The sequence below is a fragment of the Ochotona princeps genome, chromosome 11 (assembly GCF_030435755.1).
Source record: "Ochotona princeps isolate mOchPri1 chromosome 11, mOchPri1.hap1, whole genome shotgun sequence".
Taxonomy (NCBI): domain Eukaryota; kingdom Metazoa; phylum Chordata; class Mammalia; order Lagomorpha; family Ochotonidae; genus Ochotona; species Ochotona princeps.
Window position 1 is genome coordinate 4,495,827 of NC_080842.1, and position 27,374 is coordinate 4,523,200.

Sequence of the window (27,374 nt, forward strand, 5' to 3'; positions counted from 1 at the left end):
AGCCAGCAGGGGGTTGCTGAGGCAGGTGCTGTTCTATTTTGGGTTCTGTGAGGAGGCTCCAGGCTGTTTCCACTAGTGACTATACTCATTCCTGTGCAGGGTGGACGGCTCCTGCTCCACATGCTCCCTGGTGCCTGTTCTGGCCCCCTCACCTTGTAGCTCTGTGCTTGCTATGTGCATCGCCCCGAGGGCTGGTGAGGTTGAGAATCGTGCCACATACTTGCTGGCCATTTGCACATCACCCCCCAAAAAGAACAGCCTTTTCTGCGAGGACCCAGGTTCTGCCCCAGTGTTTTTCCAAGAGGACAGCATTCCATCTCTGGGGCCCACTGCAGTAGCCTAGTGGCTAAAGTCCTTACCTTACATGCGCCAAGATCCCATATGGGCACTGGTTCATAACCTGGCGGCCCTGCTTCCCATCCAGCTCCCTGCTTGTGGCCTGGGAAAGCAGTGAGGACGGCCCAAGGCCTTGGGACCCTGCACCCACGTGGGAGACCCAGAAGAGCTCCTGGCTCCTGGCTTTGGATTGGCTCAGCACCGGCCATTTCAGCTGCTTGGGGAGTGAACCATCGGATGGAAGATCTTCCTCTCTGTCTCTCCTCCTCTCTGTATATCTGACTTTCCAATAAAAATAAATAAATCTTTAAAAAAAAAAAAAAAGAAAGAAATTCTATCTCTGTTCATATGGCCTGGGGATGGGTGGGAAGCAAGAGGAAGAATCTTGCTCCCTTTTCCAGCAGGGAAGCCCAATGACCGCAAGACAGCCTTGAGGAAATGCCTTAGCCCTTTCTCCAACATAATTCCACCCCGTTCACCAAGTGACTCTCTTCAGAATATGGAACAGTAACTGCGGGCAAGTGTTTTCCCTACCAAGGCACATCTTCCCACTTGCCCACAGCACCTCGTGCCTCACCAAGACTTCATTTTCACGTGGTGCTGATCTTCATATTCTATGTGTGACTTCTCACCAAGTTTCAACCAACGTGGTGCTGGACACACAGAATTTGGACTGAAGGCCAGGCATTCGGCACGGCAGTCAGATATTGGGGGCGCAGTTTCGCACCCCCGTGGGTTAAGCCCACAGCCTGACATACGGCTCCCTGCTAATGCGCCTGGGAGAGCAGTCACGCAGCCACAGCTGACCTCTGACCACTGGCAAATACAGACAGCCCAACGTGAGCTGTGCCGGATTTTAAGGAGAATTAAAGCATCTCATTGAATTTCTTCGCTGATGCCTGTCTGAAATCTGCTTAGACATACTGGATTAAATACATCATGAGTTACTGCTCATAGATCACATTGGACACAATGAAACATAACCAGGCTGAGGGTTAGGGTTAGGGCTCCTCACAAGAACGAAACGCCATGCCCCTCCTGCACTTTCCATCCCAATGTGTGACCCCAGAAATGTCAAGCGCACTGCTCTCGAAAGCCAGGGAAACAAGCCTCGGTAACGAAACACGACCTCCAGACCAAGCTACGCCTTTGCCTTCCGAAAAGTCTCTGGGGAGCAGATTGCGGACCTGTCAGAAAGCCACACACCGAGACCCTTGGCCGCGCGGTGCACCGCACGACCTCCCCAAGATGGCGGCCACCGAGGGGCAGGCCGTCCGCTGTGCCCGCCTCCGCCGGCCCGCCCCTCTGGTTGCCCGAGTTTCGATTGGATGAAACGCCTGCGTGCGCACACTGATTGGGCCACACGGGCGTGAGCGGGCGGGACCGGAAGGTGGTCTCGGCCCCGGAGGTCCAAGGTCTGTCCCGGGGGATGTGGAGAACTGGCAGCATGTCGGCCGAAGTGGGACTCGGGCTCGCTCTGCGGACGGTGAACGAGCGCGTGCAGCAGGCGGTGGCGCGGCGGCCGCCGGTGAGGAGAGAGCGTCGCGAGGGGAGAGTGGGCGACCTTCGGGGACCGGGGTCAGGGAGATCCCTGCGTGGGCATCGGTCGTCATGGTGACGTGCAAGGGTCTCCCAGGAGGGGCGGGGCGGTCCTCGCCGACTGGTTGCAATGGCAGCTTGTTGGCTCAGGCCGAGCAGGAGGGACCCGCTGCCTCCGGAAGGTGCCTGGTGTCCGGCGTCGTGGCCGCGAGCGAGAAGGGACCACCTGCCAGTGCCGGTCCGCCTGCTGCGAGGGGCTCAGCCACTGCTGATCCCACCTGGAGGCCCCTGGAGCTGCACTTGGCGGGGTGTGTGTGTATGTGTGTGTGTGAACTCGGCTCCTCTCTGGCCTTCCCCTGCACTCAGTCTCGAGGGCAATGAGGGCCTCCACAGGGTCGTCCGGAGGTACCACAACTCAGAGGACCTGGCTGCGACCTTGCCCGAGTGGCCTGACCGCTATGCTGGCCCTCAGTTTGCTCCTTCCGGACGACGGGCAGAGCTGTGAGAGGACTCTGTCAGCTGCCTCCCCGAGTGCTGGGCTGCAGGAGGAAGCCATCAGCCTGCCCTTTACCCCATGGGCAATGGGATGGGGCCAACACCACGATCTCCCATTTTTTCATCATAGCTTGAGCAACCAGTTAGGTAGCTGCCCTGTGCAGGCCACTTTCACAGGAAATAAATGGGGAGAGGACAGTTGCGGCCAGAACGACTCAGAAGTGGCTGTCTCTGCTTCTGGGGCAAGTCTCAGTCCTCCACCTTGCTGTGTGTTGGAGAGCGAGCAGTCCAGCAGTCGCAGCGGGCTGCTCCGGCCCCAGCCCGTTTGCAGGGGTGTTTCACCCAGAGGACATGAAGATGGGGCTTTACTCTATGACAGCACTTGAAGGACAAAATAAAAAAGGTGTTTCAGCCTTGTGCTAGACTGAGGCATCTTGCAGAGAGAAGAATTTATAAGATTTATTTACTTTGATTGGTCTAGCAAGCGAATCCTCAGCCTGTGGTGCCTGCCAGCATCCCGTAAGGTATGAGTTCAAGTCCCAGATGCTCTGCTTCCAATCTAGCTCCCTCCTAATGCTATCGGGAAAGCAGCAGAAAGTGGCCCAAGTGCTTAGGACTCTGCAAGCACATTGGTAACCTAAAAGAAGCTCCTGGCTCCTGGCTTCAGACCAGCTCAGCTCCTGCCATTGTGGTCATTTGGGGAGTGAACCAGCAGATGGAAAATCTTGCTGTCTCTATCCTTCCCTCTCTCTTTGGAATCTTTTAAAAATAAACATATATACACATATACATGTATTTGTGTGTATATTTGAAATATGTGAACAAGTTACAGAGAGAACAGGAGAGGCAGAGTCTTCTCTCCATCCACTGGGTCACTCCCCAGATGGAAGCAACAGCCCAGGCCAAGCCAGGCTGAAGCCAGGAGCCAGGAGCTTCATCTGGGTCTCCCATATGAGAGGCAGGGGCCAAATCACTCAGGCCACCTCCCTTTGCTTTTCCACGGCCCTGTGCAGGGAGCTGGATCAGAAGTGGAGCAGCCAGGACACGAACTGGCACCCACATGAGGTGCCAGTAGCACGGGTGGTGTCTTTATACGCCATGCCACACTGCTGGCCCCTAGAAGACATTTGATCGCGATTATTGGACACTGCTCTCCATGCAATACAGGAGAAATAGAGCTCCCCGGTTCCCACGGGGCGTCACTGGGCTGTGGTTCCCACCTGCTCACTCCTGTGGTTTTGCCTCTTGACAGGATCTCCCAGCCATCCAGCCCCGCCTGGTGGCCGTCAGCAAAACCAAGCCCGCAGACATGGTGCTGGAAGCCTACAGCCACGGCCAGCGCACTTTCGGGGAGAACTACGTAAGAGCCCTTTTACTGAGCATGTGTCCAAAGGTCCCGGTCACCAGGCTCCTAACTCTGCTTCTGTCTCTCCTGTTTAGGTTCAGGAGCTGCTAGAGAAAGCATCGAATCCTAAAGTAAGTAAACATGTGACTCCCTTCGTTGCAGCTAACTCCTGGCTCTTTGGTTGAAAACTGTAGACCCGTGTGGGTGATGGAGTTTTCGAGTAAGAGATTGGGCCAGCAACGCAAAGGGCTCCCTTCACCCCGAACTCCAAACAGCTCTCCCCGAGGCTTCTTTCTGTCTCCAGTCTCAGGGTTACTCGCTCGCGTCTGTCAGGAGTCAGAGACGCGAGGAATTTGGCTGCCACCCTGAAAGCCTGCCTCAGTTCCTCCAGCTTGGGTGCGGTCTGAAAGAGGCAGAGAGAGCTAGGAACCAGGAAAGGAAATAGGACAGAGGCCTTGGGTTTTTCTGCGGACAAGGGGCTGGCTGGAGCTGGGAATAGCGCTTTGTTGCACATCAAGAATATAGCCTAGCGGACCCGGCATGGTAGCCTAGCAGCTAAGGGTACCAGTTCGTGTCTCGGTGGACCCACTTCCCATCCACCTCTCTGTGGCCTGGGAAAGCAGTGGAAGATGGCCCAAAGCCTTGAGACTCTGCAACCTGCATGGGAGATCTGGAAGAAGCTCCTGGCTCCTGGCTTCAGAAAGGCTCAGCTCCAGTCATTGTGGCCATTTGGGCAGTGAACCAGCAGGCAGGAGATCTTTGTTTCTGTAAATCTTCCTTGCTGATATAGATACGTGAACGGGCCGGTTCACAGGGGAGGGTGCTGGGTGTGGGAGCCAGCGACACCTCCCAGGGATCCCAGACACTTCCACTTTCTTCTCTGCAGATCCTGTCCTCCTGTCCTGACATCAGATGGCACTTCATTGGCCACCTGCAGAAGCAGAATGTCAACAAGCTGATGGGTGAGTGCACTGTGTGAACACACAGGAAAGCCGCCCCACTGTGCCACGGCGTATGCTGCCTTCTTAGGGGAGAGGCTGGCTTGCAGAGTGCACCCAGCTCCCTGGTTGAGCTGTGCAACTTCTTTTAGGAACGGCTTAGTGCTCTTTTTTTTTTTTTTTTTTTAAAGATTTATTTTTACTTTCTTTTTCTTTGAGAGGCTGAGTTACAAAGAAATCTTCCATCCACTGGTTCACTCCCCAAATAGCCACCATGGTTGGAGCTGGGCCAACCCAGAGCCTCCCACATAGGTCCAGGAGCCCAAGAACTGGAGCCATCCTCTGCTGCTTTCCCAGGCCACCAGCAGGGAGCTAGATCAGAAATGGAGCAGCTGGGACACAAACCAGTGCCCATATGGGATATCAGCAGCACAGGTAGAGGCCCAGTTCTTTTTTTCTAAAGATTGATTTATTATTCATTTATGTTGGAAAGTCGGATATACAAAGAGAAGGAGAGACAGAGAGGAAGATCTTCCATCCGATATTTCACTCCCCAATTGGCCGCAACAGCTGGAGCTGAGCCAATCCAAAGCCAGGAGCCAGGAGCCTCTTCCAGGTCTCCCACATGGGTGCAGGGTCCCAAAGCTTTGTGCTGTCCTTGACTGCTTTCCCAGGCCTCAAGCAGGGAGCTGGATGGGAAGTGGAGCTGCCGGGATTAGAACCAGCGCCCGTATGAGTACCGCAGGTGGAGGATTAGCATGCGCAGCCACAACACTGGCCTCATATTTCTTCCTTTCTAACCAGTATACCTCTTATTTTTCTTGAACTTCCAGCACAAGATTCAACACAAGTATAATGAGTACACACGTAGACTTTCTTCTGTTTAAATTTTTTTTAAAATATTTACTTATTTATTTGAAAGGCAGAATTAGGGAGGGAAAGACAGAGATCTTCCATCCATTCTCTCAAGTGGCCACAACAGCCAGAGCTGGTCCCTGTCAAAGCCAGGAGCCAGGACCTCTCTCCGGCTCTCCCACCTGGGTGGCAGGGCACCACCTGCTGCCTCCCAGAACACCCCACTGGCAAGAAGCTGAAACGGGGAGCCAGCTCTCCGGAGGAAAGGGAAGCCTGGAAATGGGGATGTAGGGGTCCCAGGCAGCATCTTAGCCATTGGGCTAAATGCCCCAGCCCCACCCTGCCGCCGCTTTAAGCCTTGGTCTGGACTTGACATCAGGTGATTCTGAACTGTTAGAAGTCAGAAAGCATCTGTGCTTTAGGTATTTGGGAGTTTGTGGGGCGTTGACAGTGTGTGTCTCCTATGGAAGAGTCCACCAGTGACGCAGCGTGTTCTCTGTGGGGAAGTTTTGAACTAGAGCTTAAATTTCATTTGTGGACCTAGGACCATTCACATAATTATACTTTATCAAATCTTTTTTTTTCTTTTTTTTTTTTAGATTTATTCATTTTATTACAGCCAGATATACAGAGAGGAGGAGAGACAGAGAGGAAGATCTTCCGTCCGATGATTCACTCCCCAAGTGAGCCGCAACGGGCCGATGCGTGCCGATCCAAAGCTGGGAACCAGGAACCTCCTCCGGGTCTCCCATGCAGGTGCAGGGTCCCAATGCATTGGGCTGTCCTCGACTGCTTTCCCAGGCCACAAGCAGGGAGCTGGATGGGAAGTGGAGCTGCCGGGATTAGAACCGGCGCCCATATGGGATCCCGGGGCTTTCAAGGCGAGGACTTTAGCCGCTAGGCCATGCCGCCAGGCCCAAATCTTTTTTTTTTTTAAGATTTATTTATTTTTATTGCAAAGTCACATATATAGAGAGGAGGAGAGACAGAGGGGAAGATTTTCCATCTGATGATTCACTCCACAAGCAGCCACAATGGCTGAAGCTGAGTCAATCCAAAGCCAGGAGCCAGGATCTCCCATATGAGTGTAGGCTCCCAAGGCTTTGGGCCATCCTCTGAGCTTTTCCAGGCCACAGGCAGGGAGCTGGATGGCAGTGGAGCCACCAGGATTAGAACCAGCGCCCTTATGGGATCCTGGCACATGCATGGTGAAGACTTTAGCTGCTAGGCCATGCCGCCAGGCCTGAATCCTTTTTTTTTTTTAAGGTTTATTGAATGGCAGTGACAGGGTGAAAGTTGGGGTGCGGGGAGGCGGGCAGATGGCTTCCAACCATGAGCATACTCCCAAAGTGCCCACAGCATCCAGGCTGGGCCAGGAACTCCATCTGGTCTCCTAGCAGCATGGCAGAAACCCAGGTCCTGCTGTTTCCAAGGCATGTTAGCAGCGCCTGGAACCAAGCCGCCTGACACAGGACCCAGCTGTTTGAGGCTGCACCATACTGCTGTGCCACCATGCCCATCCCAAGGATAAGCGTGAGTGCCTAAAATGTTGTCCATTTCAACTAAGCAGATCTCTGTGTTATCCCGGTCGGATCCGCGCAACCTGTCATGATGTCTGCCTTTCTGCTCCTTCAAGCATTTCTGTCTTCTCCCCTTTTTCTAATTCATGTTGTCATATAAAGAAAAATAATAACAGTATGGCATGTAAAAATAGAATGTGATACCAGAAACAGGAGACAGAAATACACTGTTGTACATTTCTACAACGATGTGAAACTATATGTAACACCACTCAAACGTGGGTTATGTTTAAACCCCAAAATAATCAATGAAATAGCATGATAGGTGCTGGCTTCCCAGATGGGGGCTAGGTTCATGTCCCAGCTGCCCCACTTCCCATCCAGCTCCCTGCTTGTGGCCTGGAAAAGTAGTCGGGGACGGCCCAAAGCTTGGGACCCTGCCCCCGCATGGGAGACCTGGAGGAAGTTCCTGGCTCCTGGCTTCGGTTCGTCTCAGCTCTTGCTTTTGTGGTTGTTTGGGGAGTGAATCAGCAGATGGAAGATCTTTCTGTCTGTCCTCTTTGTAAATTTGCCTCTCCAATGAAAAATATAAATCTTTAAAACAAAAACAAACTTAGAAAAACGTTCATCAGATACGATTTACAATTATTTCTTCCTTTTCATTCATTGTCTTTTGCTTATTATTATTAATATTTCCTGAGAGGCACAGAAGGGCAGAGGCGAGAGCGCCTGTCCTGGGCAGGCATCACCCACGTCGCCCAGTGCCTGCCCCACCTGCCTGTGTGAGTGACTGAAGTGTGACTGTGTTTCTCCTGTAAGGACTTCTAAAGCGGTGGCCCCACCACCTTCCCAAGCGGTTTACTTCATGTGGAAAAAATGCTTGTGTCCCGTTGCGTCCCCCGTGTGACACGCCTTGCCCCTGCTGACGCTGAGATGTCTCATTACCAACTCAAGCAGTTCGTAAGTCTTCACACACGGTGGCCTCGGCACTCCTCGTGTCTGTGGGTCTGCAGCTCTCACCAGGTTTAGAAATATGGTACCTCTCTTTTTTTGTTGTTTTGTTGGGAAGTCAGGTATACAGAGAGGAGAGACAGAGAGGAAGATCCTCCATCCACTGATTTACTCTCCAAGTGACCGCAACGGCCAGAACTGAACTGATGCTAAGCCAGGAGCCAGGAGCCTCTTCCAGTCTCCCACACAGGTGCAGGGTCCCAAGGCTTTGGGCCGTCCTCGACTGCTTTCCCAGGCCACCAGCAGGGAGCTGGATGAGAAGTGGGGCCACAGGGACACAAACCAGTGTCCATATGGGATTCTGGTGTATGCAGGGCGAGGACTTTAACCACTAGGCTACTGCACTGGGCCTCATGGGACCCTTCTTTCTTCATATCCCTCACTCTTCTCCTTAGGGTCCCAAAGTGACCTGTTTGGCAGCCTGCGGTACTAACATGGTTCAGTGGAACTTTGATTTCTAGAATGTCTTCCTCCTCTGTGTTTCGTTGTGAATCATTTCTTCCAGGCAATTAATCCTTTGGCCAGATCTAACTTGTCATTAATCTCCAACCATGTGCTTTTTGTCTCATGCATTGTAGCTTTCCTAATTTTTTTGTTGTTTTTGCTTGTATCTTCCATGGTTCAATTTTTTTTTTTTTTTCCCACGTACGGAGTATCCCTGTGAGTGCTGTCATGTCATTATCTACTAATCCTGGTCTTTTGTCTGTTCTGAGCTGCTCTTCATGGAGCCGCACAGCTCCAGTGTATTGCACGCCGGTTGCATTTCAGCCGGTCAGCCAGCCTTGGTGAGTTTTATCTCGTTGAGGGCCGGCTGTTTTCATATCCCTGTGCTATCCTTGAACTTGCTGTGGAATGCAGTGGGGCACCTCGATCCTGTTGAGAAGAGGTGGCGTGGCCGGCGCAGCACGTAGTGGAGGGTAGCCCCTCGGGGGGCCTCGTGCCCCTCACAGCTGCCTGAGTGCAGCTCCCCTCCCCGCTCGCCCCCCCCTTCTCTTTCTCTGCCTGAGTCTCTTCAAACTCCCAGCTCCCCGTCCTCAACTCAGAGCCCAGCCCCACTCTTGCCCCCACGCCACTTTCTAGCAACTCTGGGGTGTCAGGGAGACAGGAAATCCTGTCTCCTTATTGTGTGGCTTTGTCAGCCATTGGTTGCTCCGGATCGGAGGAGGTTATGCCTGCTGTGGGAGCAGGAGTCCAGGAGGGAACCAGCTGAGGAGCCTCTTACTCATCAGGGCATTGATTTGAGAAAAGAATCCAATTAGATTCCTTTCCTCACAATGTAAGAGCATTATAACTAGTGTAGCATAAAATTGTTTTTTAAAGATTTATTTCTGTGTGTTTGGGAGAGTTACAACGGATAGAGAAGAATACAAATCCTCCATCCCCTGGTTCACCCCCCAAATGGCCAGGACTGAGCCAGTCTGGAGCAAGGAGCTTCTTTTGGGTCTCCCAAGTGGATACAGGGGCCCAAGGACTTGGGCCATCCTCCACTGCTTTCCTGAACACATTAGCAGAGAACTGGATTGGAAGTGGGGCAGCAAGGACTTGAACTGGCACCCATATGGGAGGCTCACACCACAAGCAGAAGTTTAACCTACTATGCCATAACACTGACTCCTTAATCATTTATCATTTTTTTTAAAGATTTCTTAATTTTTATTGGAAAGTCAGATAAACAGAGACGAGAGACACAGAGGAAGATCTTCCATCCGATATTTCACTCCCCAAGTAGCTGCAACGGCTGGAGCTGAGCCAATCCAAAGTCAGGAGCCAGGAGCTCTTCTGGGTCTTCCACATGGATGCAGAGTCCCAAGGATTTGGGCTGTCCTGGACTGCTTTCTCAGGCCACAAGCAGGGAGCTGGATGGGACGTGGGGCCTCTGGGATTAGAACCGGTGCCCATATGGGATCGCGGGTGCATTCAAGGAGAGGACTTTAGCCACTAGGCCACTGCACCGGGTCCATTATTACCATTTTATGATACAGTTCCATAAGCCCTGTGATTTCCCTTACCCCCTCCTTAAGTTCCCTCCCCCCACACACTAAGTTCCCCTATATTATTACTATAGTATGATTCTTCATAAACAGTCATATATCCATCATTGTGGGCATGGACAATGGCAGAGAGTCCAGCATCCTATTGTCAAGATGTAGTAAACATTGGCCCGGCAGCGTGGCCTAGCGGCTAAAGTCCTCGCCTTGAAAGCCCCGGGATCCCATATGGGCGCCGGTTCTAATCCCGGCAGCTCCACTTCCCATCCAGCTCCCTGCTTGTGGCCTGGGAAGGCAGTTGAGGACGGCCCAATGCATTCCTGCACCCGTGTGGGAGACCCAGAGGAGGTTCCTGGTTCCCAGCTTTGGATCGGCGCGCATCGGCCCGTTGCGGCTCACTTGGGGAGTGATTCATCGGACGGAAGATCTTCCTCTCTGTCTCTCCTCCTCTGTGTATATCTGGCTGTAATGAAAAAATGAATAAAAATCTTAAAAAAAAAAAAAAAAGATGTAGTAAACATTAAGAACTTGCATTTGTTTAAACATATTGGTTACTCAATACCATGTAAATTAATTCCATAGTGTTGTAGATTGTTGTTGATGTTATGTTGTGGCTTTAAATTGATCGGGATGATATTCTGCCAGCTTTGCCTTCAGACCAGACATGGGCTGCCCAAGAAACTGTTGAATTTACCTGGACAATAAGATGCTGCACTCTATGCTTGGTATACTCTTGCAATGAAAGAATCTTGACTGAAGATTCTTGAAATGTAATACAGCAACAGGGTGGAGGAATCCACCATGGGGGGAGGGTACAGGGAGGGGTTGGGTGATCCCCGGAGCCTATGAAACTGTGTCACATAATGCAATGTAATTAATAAAAAATATATATATATTAATTTAAAAAAAGAAAATAACCAAAAAAAAAAAAAAAGACATAGTAAGCAGTTTCACCAGGAGTCCATCTTTGTCTGGAAGTAGAGATGCATACTGCATTGTATCCTCACATCTGGATATGATAGTCTCCAATATACAGTTACTATACATCCTATCAAATGAAAAGCCACAAAACAAAATCAGCAACAGGAAGAAAAATAGAAATTTAAAACACCCTGAAGTTAGATAACATGCTACTGAATGACTAATGTGTCCCTGAAGAAATGATAAAGAAAATCAAGAACCTTCTGGAAGCAAATGATGCTACTGTGTGATCTGTGAGTCAGTGAAGAATTTAATGAGAAAGTGTTTTAAAGAGATGAAACTAAATTAAAAAAATCTCTGAGATCTAGATTCTGCTGATCTCTGTTGGTGATATGTCCCCTGTAGGCTACAGGTAGATGGGTTTTGTTTTTTTAATCCAGTCTACTAATCTGTGACGTCTAATTGATGAGTTTAGTTCATTTACATTCAGGATTAATATGAATGGGTGGTAATTTGGTCCTGTTACTATAGCAATGGGTTGCTAACTGATTTAGTCTTCTGTTGTCATTTTACTGGAATGTTCTTCATATTTGCCTTTAGTTTTGTTGGGTGCTATTCCTCTTTGTCAAAGGAACATCTTTAAGTATCATTTGTAGGGCAGGTTTGGAAGAGGCGAATTATTTTAACTTTTCTTTACTGTGGAAGAATTTTATTTCATTTTCAAAGACAAAGGAAAACTTTTGCTGGGTACACTATCCTGGATTGACAGGTTTTTGCTTTTAGAATCTGGAATGTCGCTCTATTCTTTTCTGGCTTGTAGAATTTCCTGTGAGAGGTCTCCTGTGTTTAGTTGGCATTCCTTTATATGTCAATTGATTTTTTTCACATGCACATGTAAGGATTTTTTCCTTATGTTCGATTGAAGACAGCTTGATTATCATGTGTCATGGTGAAGATCACTTTTGGTCAACACTGTTGGGAGTTCTGTGCCCCTCCTGGATGTTGTTTCCCAATTCTTTTTTTTTTTTTTTAAAGATTCATTCATTTTATTACATCCAGATATACAGAGAGGAGGAGAGACAGAGAGGAAGATCTTCCGTCCGATGATTCACTCCCCAAGTGAGCCACAACGGGCCGATGCGTGCCGATCCAAAGCCGGGAACCTCGAACCTCTTCCGGGTCTCCCACACGGGTGCAGGGTCCCAAGGCTTTGGGCCGTCCTCGACTGCTTTCCCAGGCCACAAGCAGGGAGCTGGATGGGAAGTGGAGCTGCCGGGATTAGAACCGGCGCCCATATGGGATCCCGGGGCTTTCAAGGCGAGGACTTTAGCCGCTAGGCCACGCCGCCGGGCCCTTTCCCAATTCTTTTTTTTTTTTTTTTTGTCTTTTTGATAAAGATTTATTCCATTTTTATTACAAAGTCAGACATACTGAGAGAAGGAGAGACAGAGAGGAAGTGGAGCTGCCGGGATTAGAACCAGCGGCCACATGGGATCAAGGCGAGGACCTTAGCCACTAGGCCACGCTGCAGAGCCCCCTTTCCCAATTCTTAAGGCTAAGTCACACACACACATCCTCTGTCCGCTGTATTACTCCCCAAATAGTCACTTTGGTGGCCTGCAGCTCCATCCAGGTCTCCCACATGGGTGGGAAGGGCCCAAGCACTTGGACCATCGGCTGCTGCTTTTCCTGGGTGCATTAGCAGGGAGCTGTGTGGAAAGCAGAGCAGCCGGGATTCAAACCCATGCTCCAGGCAGCCTAATGCACTGTGTTACAATGCGGGTGCCCAGTTACGCTTCCCACCATCACCCTGAGCTGTCGAGACCGCTGTTAGCACACATACACACCTGTCTGTGTGACCATGCTACGTCACTTTCTTACCCGCCTCAGCCCATCAGATAGGTCAGGTCTAACCTGGGAATTTGCACCTACTAAAAACTTTCTCAATGGGATTGAGGTCTACAGGCCTCTGCTTTCCCAGCCCCCGCCCAGGGCCGTGTGGCATGTTACTGCTGTAGCCACTGACCTGGGCGGTTACCCCCCACCACCCTGCAGCCGGCGAACAGTGAGTTCCAGCTTCCCCCCTCTCTCCATTGCAGCCGTGCCCCACCTTGCTATGCTGGAGACGGTGGATTCCATGAAGCTGGCGGACAAGGTGAACACTTCCTGGCAGAAGAAAGGCTGTCCGGAAAGGCTAAAGGTCATGGTACAGATCAACACCAGCGGCGAGGAGAGTGAGTGGGCAGGCCCCGGGCTGCACGTGGCCACCCTCAGGACAGCCGCGAGCCGAGCTCCTGCTGCGCTTGGGGTGGAAAGAGGCCCCAGGCCTCGGAGCTGCGGTGCCGTGGCTACTGGATGACACGCAGTCCCGTCTGCGGGCGACTCTTAAGATGGGTTGACAGAAAAAGAATGACAAGCGCAAAAAAAAAAAAAAAAAAAGCCAACCAGCCAAACAAAACCCCTTCAAAAACCAAAAAATAAACCAAAAACCAGCCCGCGCGTGTCCAGGGCGGAGGCCATTTCTGATCTCTCCAGGCGTTTCTGATGCCTGGCTGCTTGACCCACCAGATGTGGAGCGCTGGCTGCATGTCACACACTTACAGCGGCTATAGGGATTTTTTTTTTAAGGTTTATTTTATTGGAAAGTCAGAAATACAGAGAGAAGCGACAGAAAAGAAGATCTTCTGTCCAATGACTCACTCCCCAAGTGGCCGCAACGGCTGGAGCTGAGCCAATTCAAAGCCAGGAGCCAGGAGCCTCTTCCATGTCTCCCATGTGGGTGCAGGGTCCCAAGGCTTTGGGCCATCCTTGACTGCTTTCCCAGGCCTCAAGCAGGGAGCTGGATGGGAAGCAGGGTAGCTGGGATTAGAACCGGTGTCCATATGGGATCCTGACACATGTAAGGCGAGGACTTGAACCACTACACTGTCGCGCTGGGCCCTTCGTTTGTCCTTATTTTCTAGAAGATACAGTATAATCTGGTTGCAGTAGTTTTATGGGGCCCACATTGGGTATACCTGCGCTCCCTGTTGGAGGGCCTGGGCTTTAGTCACCGCTTGCTGCCCATCTGGTTTGCCACTGAGGAGCACCCTGCCTGGCAGCAGAACCAGTGCTTGAGTCCCTGGTCTCCCTGGGTGACCCGGGTGATGTTGTAAGCCCCCAGCTTCAGCCTGGCCCCGTACTGGCCGGCGCAGGGACTCTGGGAGGCAAACCAGTGGGCGAGAGATCTCACTGTCTCTTTGAAATAAATTCTTAAAAAATAAATAAACATTTTTTTTAGACATTGCTCCACACACATCCTCTTTGTTTCCGTGAAGGTAAACACGGACTCCAGCCTTCCGAGACCGTGGCTGTGGTGGAATACATCAGGGCCGAATGCCCCAGCCTGGAGTTCGTGGGGTTGATGACCATCGGAAGCCCCGGACACGATCCCAGTCAGGGACCCAACCCGGATTTCCAGGTGCAGGGGCCCGTGGGGGACGGGTGCTAGGGGGCTGTGCGGCAGCGGGCTCAGCAGGTGCTGCTCAAGGCGGCCCGGGCACTACCTGCGGGTCGGGTTCAGGAAGCGGGATGAGTGGCTTCCTCAAACCCCGCAGCCCCACCCTGCAGTGGACAGCGGGAGAGCATGCTGGCGTCCTTAAGCTCCAGGCAGCAGGACGCGTGGATGGGTCTGGAGAAAGGACAGACCCCCCCTCCCTACAGCGGGTTTGAGACCCAGCGCCCTGCAGGCAGCCGCAGAGACCACGGGCATGACCCAGGGCGTGGCACTCGTCTCTGTCTGCCAGGTGCTGCTGTCTCTGCGGAAGGAGCTGTGTGAGAAACTGCACGTGCCCACCGCCCAAGTGGAGCTCAGCATGGGCATGTCCATGGACTACCAGCACGCGGTGAGTGGCCGGCCCTCCCTGCGTCCAGCAAAGCCAAGCCACATAGGGCCATTCCCGGAGCACTCTGCCCGTTTCCCCACCCCCCTACCCCTCACCTGGACCTCCTTTGTGGAGGTGAGATTTGCAGAAATTACAACCCAGCACCTGGTTGGGATTCCCCAAGTGAATAACTCAGTGAAAGTCCAGAAATCAAAATATAAACTCAGCATTTCTGGAAAGTTAAGAAACCAACCACGCATACCTACAGAACTGGGGTATGTGGAAGCAACCTAAACATATTTTGCTATTAGAAATAAACCGGAAGTTCCTCCTGTTCCCAGGTAGCACATGAGCGGGTTTGTCATTTGCCTGTCGGTGGGGGCAGAGGGACACTGGCAAGGTGTATGGGCCACCTGCAGCCACCAGCTCAGCGTGTGGCTGCGGGCATCCGACGGCCAAGACCCCGCCCAGCTGAATGCCAGTCATGATGAAAACCCAAGAAGGCCTCAGTGGTTCCCCCAGCGACTGGGAGGTGGGGTGGCCCCAGGGAGTGCCCCCACCTTTTCGCTCTGGGAGCCAGCACCGGGCGGGGGACACAGAGTCAGCACTGGCCGTGGTCGCTGGATGGAAACCTGGGGCCTTGCTCCTTCCCTGCAGATCGAGGTGGGCTCCACCAATGTCCGCGTGGGCAGCACCATCTTCGGAGAGCGCGACTACTCCAAGAAGCCTGCACTGGGCGAGCCGGCCCAGGAGCACTGAGGCTGCACGGACCCGGGAAACCCGACTCTGCAGCAGCCCCTTGTCCCCGCGGGAGTCTCCCACCGGCTAGGGTTAGGGTTGGGGGCGCTGCCGCAGGCAGCTCCCTGGGTGGAGCCAGGTTCCGCACACAGGAGCACCGGCCAAGCCATGCATGCCTTCTCCGGGCTCCCTGGCGGTCACCAAGGCCTCTGACCCCCGGGGACGTGGGAGGCAGTGGCGCCTCTTCCATCTTGCCGTCACCATGCAGGAGATCGCCCACCAACTACACCCACTGTTCCACTGCTCTGGAGCTTCCTGCCCCTGGCCAGCAGGTCTCCGCCCCTCGGCAGCCCAGCCAGGCCCTCAGGGGGTGGCTGCTGAGGGTCGGGATGGCTGGCCAGGCCCTGGACATGACCCTGACTCACCCAGGGATCCCCAACTGAGCGGATCTGAGTGTGTGTGAGCGCAGCTGCCCAAGGAGGCAGCGCTGCAGGGCGGGCCCCCTTCAGCAGTAGCTGGGCAGTCAACCAGCATGGACCTGAGGGGCGAGGGCCACTCAAAGCCATCTCCTCCATGGGGCTCCTGCACTCCCCCCCACCCCACCGGCCTACCCACCTCCCCACCCCAACCGTGCGCTACCAAGTGCAGCAAGACAGAAGAAAATCAGAAAGCACAAATCCCCTAACTCCCCCGGGGCAGACTGCCCTGCGACTGCTTCTGCCCTGTCTCCGATGGCCGCCTGCCTCCCTAGTCCAGGCTGATGCTGTGAGGCAGCTTCCAGAGCTCGCTGCTACTGCTGCTGAATGTAATTTTGTACAGACTCCAACCTCGCTAGCGCCCTGTGTTGCTTCCATCAAAGCTACCATGTAACAGCGCACTCAATAAAAAATGTGAACTTGAATTCTACCATCTGTGCCCCATGACAAAGCCATTAAAAGATGTATTTTTTACATTCTGGTGTAGTGAGTGACTGTCACAGGAGGGACATAGGGACACCCAAGCTAGCTGCCTGGCCTTGGGAAAGGGCTTCCCGCTGGGTCACAGGTGTGGCCGAGGCCACGCCCGCCCTGGACAGGATGGGACCCTGACTTGAGAATGAGAGACTGAGGTGCTGGCTTTGGGGTAATCATGGAAGGGCAGGCTGGCTCTGACTGCGAACACGTCTTCGCGAGCGCCTCCAGAGGGCGCCAGAGCCCAGGCCGAAGGGTAAGCCCTTCCAAAGTGAGGTGGAGGAGGCTGGGAGAGCCAGGACAGGGCCTCCCGGAGAGATGCAAACCACTCTAACCCAGCCCCTGGGTGCTCCCAGCCATCGGGAGAAGTCAAAGGGTTTGAGCAGCCTCGGATCCCTTTGGCCTGTCTGCAAATCAGGAACCGCAAGAGGGGGAGCGGGGGCAGATAGAGAAAGGCTAGGACCCGTGCAAGAGAAAGGAACCGATTAGCCACAGGGCAGGGAGAGGACATGCAGCCGACTGGGTTGCCCCCAGCTTGTCAACTTGTCGATCGAGACAACGGTTTCTGTGGCACATCTGGGTTCCAGCAGCTACCCTGTATCAGACCCACCCCCACGGCCCAGGCCCTCTCAGGGGGTCCCCCACTCTGAGATTCTCTGGGCCTCCTGGCCAAACATCCAAGGCTCCAACGGCCTGGGAAGTCCTTCCCAGATCCAACCACCTTTCACAAAACAACCTACTGAACGGTCAAACTGCACCCTCCCTGGGGCCAGCATTGTGGTGCAGTGGGTTAAGTCTCACCACCCATGATTGGAGTACAGGTTCAAGTCTGGGCTGATCCAGCTCCTTTGCTGTTGGGCCTGGGAAAGGCAGTGGGAAGTGACCCCAAGTGCGCAGGCCCCTGGCACTCCCAGGCAGGATCAGGGTGTAGTTTCAGTCTCATGGGTTTGGCCCGGCCCAGCCACAGCTGTCATGGCCATTTATGGGGAACAAATCAACAGATGGAAGATCTTCCTTCCCCTCATTATCATTCAATGAAATATCAGCCTTTTTAAAAAGTTGAACCCCTCCCTTTTAACATGTGTGGCCTATGCAGTCCCAACCCCCATATTCTCAGATTGTTGTTGCTCCATCTGCTGGTTCACTCCCCAAATGGCCACAAAGGCCAGAGCTTGGGTGTCTGTCTGGGAGACCTAGAAGAAGCTCTTGGCTCCTGGTTTCTGGGTGCAGCCTGGCCCAGCTGTTGCAGCCAGTTGGAAGACTGAACTAGCAGATGAAAGATCTCTGTCTCTCCCTTTCTCTCTGTAACTGCCTTCTGGAGAAATAAAATACATATATATTTTTTTAAGTTGTATCTTTTACTTCAGCCATCCTCTTGTAATAGGCAAGGATCGATGCGTCGGCATACAGAGCAAATTCCGTAGCCACAGTAGCAGAGCAAGAAGGAAGAGGATTCAGCCCAACCACAAGCGGGTTGGCCTGCCCTGCCAGCACCCCGCCACCCCAACACACACATACACAGCCCCCCTCCAGGTTCAGGCCTTCTCACGGCTGCTGGATGCGGCCTGCCTTCTGTCCCCGAGGGTCCAAATACAGGAGAAAGGAGGGCCAAGAAGACGTTCCTAACAAATGAAGGCACTCTTGCTCTGCAGGCACAGCCCGTGCTTCCCACCAGCGTGGGGAAGGCAGGCCAGACTTGCAGGCTGGTGTCTCCAGGGGCGCCCCTGGGAGCTGTGGGCTCGGACCACCGCGACCATCCACCTCCCAACTGAGATCCAAGGAAGCCAAGCCACCAGCCGCAGAGATGTTTCCCTAATCTCTCCTGCTCCCCAGAAACACAGGGAAGCGGTCTTCTTGGGGTCAGCGTTGTTGATGCAGCAAGTTAAGCTGCCACGTGCAAGGCTGGCATCCCCTTTGGAGTTCCCTGCCCCTACCCTCACCCCCAGCTGCTCCACTTCCAATCCAGCTCTCTGCTAACGCACCTGGGAAAGCAACGGAAGATGGCGCAGGTGCAGCCACACGGGAGCCCAGGAGCCCTGGCCATGCAGCCATGTGGGAAGTGCACCAAGAGATGGAAGCTCTTGAATGGAGACTCGAAGGTTGACTGTGTCAGCCGGTGGACACCGGAAGGGATTCCTCAGCCACGGACTGGCGACATCAACAGCATTTCAGAACTATCTCACCCACCCACCTGGGCAGAACCCTCGGAGCATGCACCACACTGTGACCCTGGGGTGATACCGGGTGGCCCTTCCCCATCCTTGGGTGTTGGGATGGTTGGGAGGCTGGGTATGGCCTCCCCCCTTAGCTTCCCTTCCCCCAGAAATGGGAAGAAGAAATAGAAAGTTTGGAAATAATGATCATACCCACTGCTCCCCCTAGATCCTCCCCATCTAATCAACTATGTAAACATTGTCTAAAATAATGTTTAAATGAGTTTAAAAATAATAATAAAAACATTGTGAGGAACCATAAGATCATATAGTACATATAATATTTAGAATACATATGTAGGCTACTTCATTAAAAATTTAGAAATCTAAGTATTCAACGATAAAAAAGAGAGATGGAAGCTCTCCTCATTCTGTAACTGACTTTCAATGACATAAATGCATATTTAACCAAAAAGACTATCTTTTCTTTTGCACCCACACGGCCATAAACACTGCGGGTGTGGTCGAGTAGCTCCTGACAGGGTCAAGGGTCCTGAAACCTGAGCCCCTCTTCAAGAAACCCCTGCAGGTGGCCGGGGACCCTCCTCCCCTCTCACTAGCGCCCTCGCCTGGAGCCGCACCGCCATCTCGCCTGCCTCGGAGCCCAGCCAGCTCCAGCCGCCAATCACCCAAATAAAAGCAACGTGTTACTTCCTTCAGCAGATGCACGGGGAGAAGCAAGCTCAGGCGAGGCCTGACCGTGAAGCCAAAAAGCCGGGAAGATGAAAAGTAGGGCGGCAGAGGGAGAGCAAGCAAGAGGAGGGGAAATTTAAAAAAAAAAGCAGAACTTGGCTGGACATGAAAGGTGCCTGTCTGTCTGTTCCCCATTAGGCGCGATTCTCCTGCAGTCTGCAGCCTCCCCATCATTCTCCGGACAAGAAAACTCTCCCGAGAGATAGTGTCAGAAGGAAAAACAAACAGGGCATCTCCTGACAGCAAAGGCACTTAAAGCCCAATCTGGAAGACGGGTGAGGCGGGGGTGTGTGTCAGCACGTGGGGGCAGGGCCCTCCCTCCTCCGCAGCAGGCCGTGTGTGCGTGTGTGTGTGTGTGTGTGTGTGCACGTGTGGGTGGACACCCACCGGCCTGGGGCTTGTGCAAGGACACACACAGAGGCCAGGCGGGGAGAACCGTGGGCGTGTGAAGAGGCCTGTGCCAACCCAACCCTCTGAGACCTCAGGCTTATGCCTTGGCATCTAACTTTCTCAAACTTATAGAGGCCCACCTGGAAGCTTTCTTTGAAAAGTAGACTTACAGAAAGGGAGAGACAGAGATCTTCCCTCCACTGGTTCACTCCCCAGATGGCTGCGGTGCATGGCTGGGGCAGGGGCCAGGCCGAAGCCAGAGCTTGGAACTGCCTCTGGGTCTCCCACATAAGTGGCAAGGGGCTCAAGCCCTGGAGTTGGGGGGCAGCCAGGCCACAGGCCCTGCCCCCCAGGAGCCCAGAGAGAGAAAGTTCTAGAAGCCTGATGCACACAGGGCAGGCAGAAGTGCCGTTCCACAGTCGTTCGGGTGTCTAGGGCGGGCAGCCCACTTATAGAACAAAAATTATTTTATTTTATTTTATTTAAGGGAAGGAAAACAAATGAGAAAGAAGACATGAGAGCTGCTCCTGGGCTTGGGGGACTTGTATATCCCAAAGAGATCTGATTTCAGGCCAGGCAGCCAGCGCTGGGCCATGGTTTTTATTGGCCACCAGTGAGAGGACTTTTGCCTTTGATTCGGCTTCCCCCCCCACAAACAGGAGGTGCTGGGGTGGGGAAGGGGTGGGGGTGTTTCACGGGTTCCCCAGACCCCGGGCTTCTGCAATGGCTAGGAGGAGAGTAGAGTAAGGGTGGGAGCATCAAGGCCCTGCCTGCCGACAGAGGACAGTGAGAAGCTCCTACAACCAGCACAGGAGCAAGCAGGGCCCGGGGTGATGGGAGCCCTGGCCTGGTGGTTTCAAAGCATGGGGCGGATAACACCAGAGACACACCAGGCAGGCCAGGAACGGGGTCGTGACAGCACACAGCTCCCTGGACACCATGCAGCTGGCCCAGGCTAGCCGGAGTCTGCCTGCCTCCTGCTGGACGAAGCCGGTCCTCCCACTGGGGATGGGACCTGCACCCCTTTCCCCAGCTGGTGGCCTGTTCTGTTGATTTGAGAGGCCAGGAGCCCAACAGACATGCGCCCATTTCACATATAGTCCCTTTGCCCAGATAGGGCCCACAGGGCACTGGGCCGGGCTGAAGTGGGGGAACTCCATCAGAGTTGCCTCCCACCGGCAGTATCAGGAACTTGCGTGCAGGGGTGGGTGGGTGGGGGTGGGGACTGCTGCTCCCCAGGGCGCATATCAGCGGGAAGCTACAATCAGAAGCCGAGCAGGACTCAGGCCCAGGCACCCTGATGCAGGTTATGATGTGGGCTCCCCAAATGGCAGCTTAACCACGGCCAGCTTGCAGTCTCCCACCCTCAGCCCCTCCTGACACTCGGCAGCTTCCCTGCCGCTGGGAGTCCCCGGGGAAGAGGCTAGGCGGGGTGGTACAGCCTGTGGAGGAGCCTGTGCCCCCAGGGGGTTGCTGGTGCAATTGAGGACAGCTTTCGGTGGTTCCAGGGTCCTGACCAGCAGACTCAGGTCTGTGGGAGAGCCTGGGGTGTGCATGCCCCAGGCCCACAGGCCGGCCCTGCTCACCTGGGAGCCCGGCCCACTCCAGCAGCAGGAGCCAGCAGCCAGCTTCCCCTTTGGTCCCCCTGAGCTGGGGCCCAGCCAGAGCCTGGGGCCAGGGGTGGGGAATGGGGAACAGGGCTCCCACTGTGCCCGCTTAAAGGAACCCAGGCATCAAAAGGACTTTGTGCAGCAGTCTGGGAACTTCAGGAGGGAAAGCAGACGTGGAGGGGAGGAGGCGGGAAGCCGCTGCGTGTACACACACACAAACACACACACACACAGGTGCATACTTATGCATCCGCAGGCTCATATCCATGCAGGTATATACATGAATGCACACATGTGTGCTCACACACGTGCAAACATTTGCATGCACACACTCAAACACACACAACCACATACAATGGGTCTTTCAAAAGCTCATGGAACCCGAGTATTGCGGGGGAAATTATGCCTGGATTTGCAACTTCTTTTTTTTTAAGATTTCTTAATTTTTATTGGAAAGTCAGATAAACAGAGAGGAGGAGAGACACAGAGGAAGATCTGTGTGATGGTTCACTCCACAAGTGACCGCAACGGCTGGAGCTGAGCCGATCCCAGGCCAGGAGCTCTTCCAGGTACAGGGTCCCAAAGCTCTGGACCATCCTTGACTGCTTTCCCAGGCCACATGCAGGGAGCTGGATGGGAAGCAGGGCCACCGGGATTAGAACCGGCACCCATATGGGATCCTGGTGAGTTCAAGGTAAGGACTTTAACCACTACACTATCGTCCTGGGCCCTGGACTTATAACTTCTAAAAAATTTTTTTTAATATACTTATCTAAAAGGCAGAATTACAGAGAGAGACAATAGATTTTCCACCCATCAGTTCACTCCCCAGATGGCAATAACTTCCAAGGCTGGACCAGGAGGCCAAAGCCAGCAGCCAGGAGCTTCTTCTGAGACTCCCATGTGGACACCGTCCTTCCATGCATATTAGTAAGGAGCTGGATAGGAAGTGGAACACCCAGGACTCGAACCAGTGCTGCTCCAGTATGCGATGTGGCACCACAGGCAGCAGCTTAACCTGCTGATGCTCCAACACTGACCCTCCAGCCACATTCAGGTGTGTTGGAGAGGAGGAGAGGTGGCGAGTGCTGAATGGCATGATCGTAACTGTGCCCACCATGTAGGCAAGAGAGACAGAACCCGAGTGAGCACAATGAATGCTCTTTGGACTGGCACTGGGCTCAGAGCCCATGGCGCCAGCCTGCTGGCCCCTGGAGGATACACAGGAGGAGACCAGAGGAGGGAAGGAGACAGAGAATAGGGGAAGGGGGAGGGGAGGGAGAGAAGGAGAAGAGGGGTAGGAGGAGAAGGGAGGAGGGGAGAGGGAGCAAGGAGGAGGAGAAGAAGGAGAGGAGGGAGGAAGAGGGGAAAGAAGGGAGGAGAAGGGAGGGAGAGGAAAGGGAGGAAAAGAGGAAGGGGAGGAGGGAGAGGTGAGAGGAGAGGGGCAGAAGAAGGGGAGAAGGGAGGAAGAAAGGGGAGGGAGAGGAGGAAGAGAGGGAGAGGAGGAAAGGGAGAAGGAGGGGAGGGAGGAGGAGAGGGAGAGGAGGGGAGGGAGGAGGGGAGGGAGGAGAGGGAGAGGAGGGGAGGGAGGAGGGGAGGGAGAGGAGGGGAGGGAGGAGGAGAGGGAGAGGAGGAGAGGAGGAGAGGGAGAAGGAGAGGGAGAGGAGGGGAGGGAGGAGGAGGAGAGGGAGAGGAGAGGAGGGAGGAGGGGAGGGAGAGGAGGGGAGGGAGGAGGAGAGGGAGGAGGAGAGGGAGGAGGAGAGGGAGAGGAGGGAGGAGGAGAGGGAGAGGAGGGGAGGGAGGAGGGGAGGGAGAGGAGGGGAGGGAGGAGGAGAGGGAGGAGGAGAGGGAGGAGGAGAGGGAGAGGAGGGAGGAGGAGAGGAAGAGGAGGGGAGGGAGGAGGGGAGGGAGAGGAGGGGAGGGAGAGGAGGGGAGGGAGGAGGAGGAGAGGGAGAGGAGGGGAGGGAGGAGGAGAGGGAGGAGGAGAGGGAGGAGGAGAGGGAGAGGAGGAGAGGGAGGAGGAGAGGGAGAGGAGGGAGGAGGAGAGGGAGAAGGAGGGAGGAGGACAGATGGAGGTAAAAGGAGAAGGAGGGGAGGGAGGAGGAGGAGAAGGCAGCCCGCTCACCAGCGGCCAACAGACTGACAGCAGCCAATGGCCATGAAGAGGCCCGCTGCCCTCACCCGCTGCCCAAACATGGGCATCCAAGGCTCCCTACGGACCCGGCTTCAGCCCTGAAGCTCTCCCGGACAGCGAGACCAACCCAGAGTGAAACCAAAACTAACTATGGAGTGGGAGAACTCCTCAAGTGCGCCCACACCCATGCACTCCCGCCATACAGGATCCCAGACCCCCAAGAGAGCGGAGAGCACCCCTCCCCTCGCACCTCCCCCCTGCCCCCAGCACTGGCCTGGCAGGAGCCAGAGGCAGCTGATGGGGCCTGGGAAAGGGAGCCAGCGGCCTCATCCGACGGGTCTGGGCAGCTGCGTGCAGCCCCGAGGCCAGAGAGAATGGGGACCCATGGAAGAAATGATGGAGAAGGCTACACAGAGAGAGGAGGCGGAGGAGGGAGGGAGAGACCTCAACAGCCCCTGGGGCCCAGCCACGCCGGCTGCCCACGGGCCTGAGCTAGTAGCACTGAGAGTCAGACAGTGGTCCAGGGGAGGGGGCAGCAGCCCAGCAGAGCTGGGTGTGAGAAGCCCATGGGGACAGGGTGGCCTCCAGGATGCTGGGCGTGGTTGGTGGCACGGACAACCAAACGCAGCAAACGTGGGTGGTGGCAGGGGAAGGTACCACTGCATCTCACTGCTTTAGCCACATTAATTTTTTTTAAAAGATTTATTTCATTTTTATTACAAAGTCAGATATACTGAGAGGAGGAGAGACAGAGAGGAAGTGGAGCTGCCGGGATTAGAACCAGCGGCCATACGGGATCAAGGCGAGGACCTTAGCCACTAGGCCACGCTGCCGAGCCCCTAGCCACATTAATTTAATTTCCTTATTTGACAGGATGGAGAAAGACAGATCTTCTATCCACTGGTTCACTCCCCAAATGGCAACAATGGCCGCAGCTGAGCCAGGGTGAACCCAGGAGCCCAGAACTCCACCTGGGTCCCCCAGGTGGGTGTGGGGGCCCAAGCACTTGGACCATCCTCCATCACTTTCCAGGTGCACTGTTAAGGAGCTAGACCGTAAGTGGAGCAACCAAGGTTCGAACCGGTATTCACATGGGCTACTGGCATTGCCAGTGGCAGCTTCACCGGCTGTGCCACAACACAGGCCTCAAAGCCTTTTGCTCCACATTTGATTCAGTCTTAAGTGGTGGCAGCAGAAGGGGGAGCCCCCAGCTTGACAGATGAGGGACACACACACACACACGCACACACGACAGCCTAACCTGTCTGTCCCTCACGCGCTCATCTGGGAGAAAAAACAACGGCTGACTACAGCTGGGGCGGGGGTGGTTGCTACAGAGTCCCTGGGAGCCTACCCTTGCAGGGCCTCAAACAAAGCTTCTCTCTCTCTCTCTGCTCTTCTCCACACACCTGGGTAAAATGCCAGCCTCTGGCAGGTGTCTGGCCGAGCAGTTGCTAAGCTGGCATCCCACATTCACGGTGCGTGTCCCAAGTTCAGATCCCTGATCCAGCTGCCCTGGGAGGCAGCCAATGATGGCTTAGTCACTGGTCCCTGCCACCTGGGCCAAAGCTCCCAGCTTGGGCCCTGGCCCAGTAGGTCCTGGCCACTGCAAGCATTTTGGGGGTGCACCAGCAGATGGCGACAGAGGGAGGAGAGAGGGGAGTGGGCAGGGGAACCCCTCCATTCACATGTAGGCAAAGGATTACTTCTCTTCCTTTTCCACCAGTGGAACTCAGGGTGCAGCATGCTGCCAGACTGTGACGCCTCATTCTCCCTGGGCAGAAAGGCTGCTGGGTGAGATGACCCCTCCTACGGACAGGTCACAGACTACCTGGAGCCGCCACAGCAGCTGGGTGGTGGCCCCTGTCTGCATGGCCCACCCAGGGGACTGCAAGAAGGCCTCTGTGGCCCTGACCCACCTGTAGGAGCCGTGAACTCTCAGCAGGCATGGCAGCACGGCCCCAGGGCAGAGTGGGCAGGGAGCAGGCAGGCCTCCTGTCCTCACACCTGGGCAGCCTACTCCCTCCAACAGCTAGGGCTCTCTCGCAGTGTGCTTTAGGCACCACGCTCTTTCCTGCCCCCAGGGTTAAGGCCAGCTGGCAGCCTAACCACTGTCTGCCCCTCCGGAGATCAGTTTAGCCCTTGCTGCCCACTACAGTTGGAACGCATCCCCCACCCCACCCCACACACACTGCAAAGTTCATGTGTTAGAAACTGAATCCCGGGCCCCACATGATCCCATATGGGTGGCAGTTCTAATCCCTGCGGCCCTGCTTCCCATCCAGCTCCCTGCTTATGGCCTGGGAAAGCAGTCGAGGGTGGCCCAAAGCCTTGGGACCCTGCACCCGCGTGGGAGACCTGGAAAGAAGCTCCTGGCTCCTGGCTTTGGATTGGCTCAGCTCCGGCCGTTGCGCTCACTTGGGGAGTAAATCATCAGATTCTCTGTCTCTTCTCTTCTCTGTATATCTGACTTTCAAATAAAAATAAATAGATCTTTTTAAAAAAAGAAACTGAATCCCCAATTTTTATAAAGTTTTTTGGGGGGAATTTGTCGATTTGAGAGGTAGAGTTATGGACCCAGCACAGTGGCTCAATTGATTAATCCTCCACCTCCAAGCACTGCGATCCCATATGAGCACTGGTTGGTGTACCCGCTTGGTTGGTGCCCCAGCTGGTTGCTGTCCCAGTGGAAACCTGGAAGAAGCTCCTTGTTTGAACTGCCTCAGTGCCAGCTGTTGTGGCCATTTGGGGAGTAACCAGTGTATGGAAGATCTTTCTCACTGTCTCTCTGTTTCTCTGTAAATCTACCTTTCCAATAAAAAAATGATTTTAAAAGACGAATCTTTTAAAGACTTATTTTATTTTATTGGAAAGCCAGATATACAGAGAAGAAGATCCTCCATCGTTGATTCACTTGCCAAGTGACCGCAACAGCCAGAACTGATCTTATCCGAAGCCAGCAATCAGGAGTCTCTTCCAGGTCTCCCACGCAAGTACAGGGTCCCAAATCTTTGGGCCATCCTTACCTGCCCTCTAGGCCACAAGCAGGGAGCTGGATGGGAAGCGGAGCAGCCAGGATGGGAACCGGTGTCTATGTGGAATGCCAGTGCCACAAGGAGCTACAGCCCCGCTCCCCTCCGCCCCCTACCGTCCTAAACTTCTGACTTCTCAGGGTCAAATGTGCACCTCAATGGCTTGGAGAAGACACTGAAGTCCGCTGGTGTATTTTATGGGCTAGGTATCAGTTGAAGCTACACACACCGGGCGAGGTATGGTGGGGTAAGGGTGGGTAGGAAGGGTTTTGTGGCGCTTTGCCCCTTGGGGTGGCAGGGGGAGCTCCTCCCAGCGCCTGAATGTGCTCGCCGACCAGGAAATCGGAATCTCACTGGCCCGGACTTACCAGGGCTGTCACCAGCTCCAGTTCCCCCTAGACGAAGGGCAATAGGGTGGGATTGGAAATCTGCCCTCCTCCAATCCAGAGGTGGGGGATGCGGGGATGCGGTGCTGGCAGGAGGAGCGTAAAATCCTTTGGCCAGGCCCTGCCAAGGCAACTGTGGTTGGAGCCCAGAATTTTAAAAATCGATTGCAAACTAGTATCGGTGAAAAGCTGAGTTATAGAGAAAGAAGAGCCAGAAAGAGGAGAGGGAGGTAGAGCAAGACCCTCGATCAACTGGTTCGTTTCCCAAATGGCTGCAATAGCCAGGCCTGGACAAGACCAGAGTATGGGACTCCATCCAACGTGTCCCACGTGATCACAGGGGCCCAAGCACTGGGGCCATCTTCTTCAGCTTTTCCAAGCCATTAGCAAGGTTTGGAAAGCGGAGCAGCCAGGACT

The 27,374-nt window shown here is 54.2% G+C and overlaps 1 protein-coding gene across 1 annotated transcript; it reads left to right on the forward strand.

Annotated features, from left to right (window-relative positions):
• The first annotated feature begins 1,726 nt into the window (after positions 1 to 1,726).
• PLPBP (pyridoxal phosphate binding protein) lies at positions 1,727 to 16,179 on the forward strand. Its single transcript, XM_058669777.1, has 8 exons — positions 1,727 to 1,864; positions 3,623 to 3,730; positions 3,811 to 3,846; positions 4,602 to 4,677; positions 13,048 to 13,182; positions 14,266 to 14,408; positions 14,734 to 14,832; positions 15,469 to 16,179. Exons 1-8 carry the CDS (start codon positions 1,766 to 1,768, stop codon positions 15,568 to 15,570), a joined length of 798 nt encoding a protein of 265 aa, XP_058525760.1. The 5' UTR covers positions 1,727 to 1,765; the 3' UTR covers positions 15,571 to 16,179.
• The last annotated feature ends 11,195 nt before the right edge of the window (positions 16,180 to 27,374 follow it).

Excerpts from the sequence above, each read along its gene's own strand:
- PLPBP (XM_058669777.1), top strand. The coding sequence starts at position 1,766 with ATGTGGAGAACTGGCAGCATGTCGGCCGAAGTGGGACTCGGGCTCGCT. Across the intron at positions 3,731-3,810 it reads GCACTTTCGGGGAGAACTAC|GTTCAGGAGCTGCTAGAGAA; the intron begins GTAAGAGCCCTT and ends TCTCCTGTTTAG. Across the intron at positions 14,833-15,468 it reads CCATGGACTACCAGCACGCG|ATCGAGGTGGGCTCCACCAA; the intron begins GTGAGTGGCCGG and ends CCTTCCCTGCAG.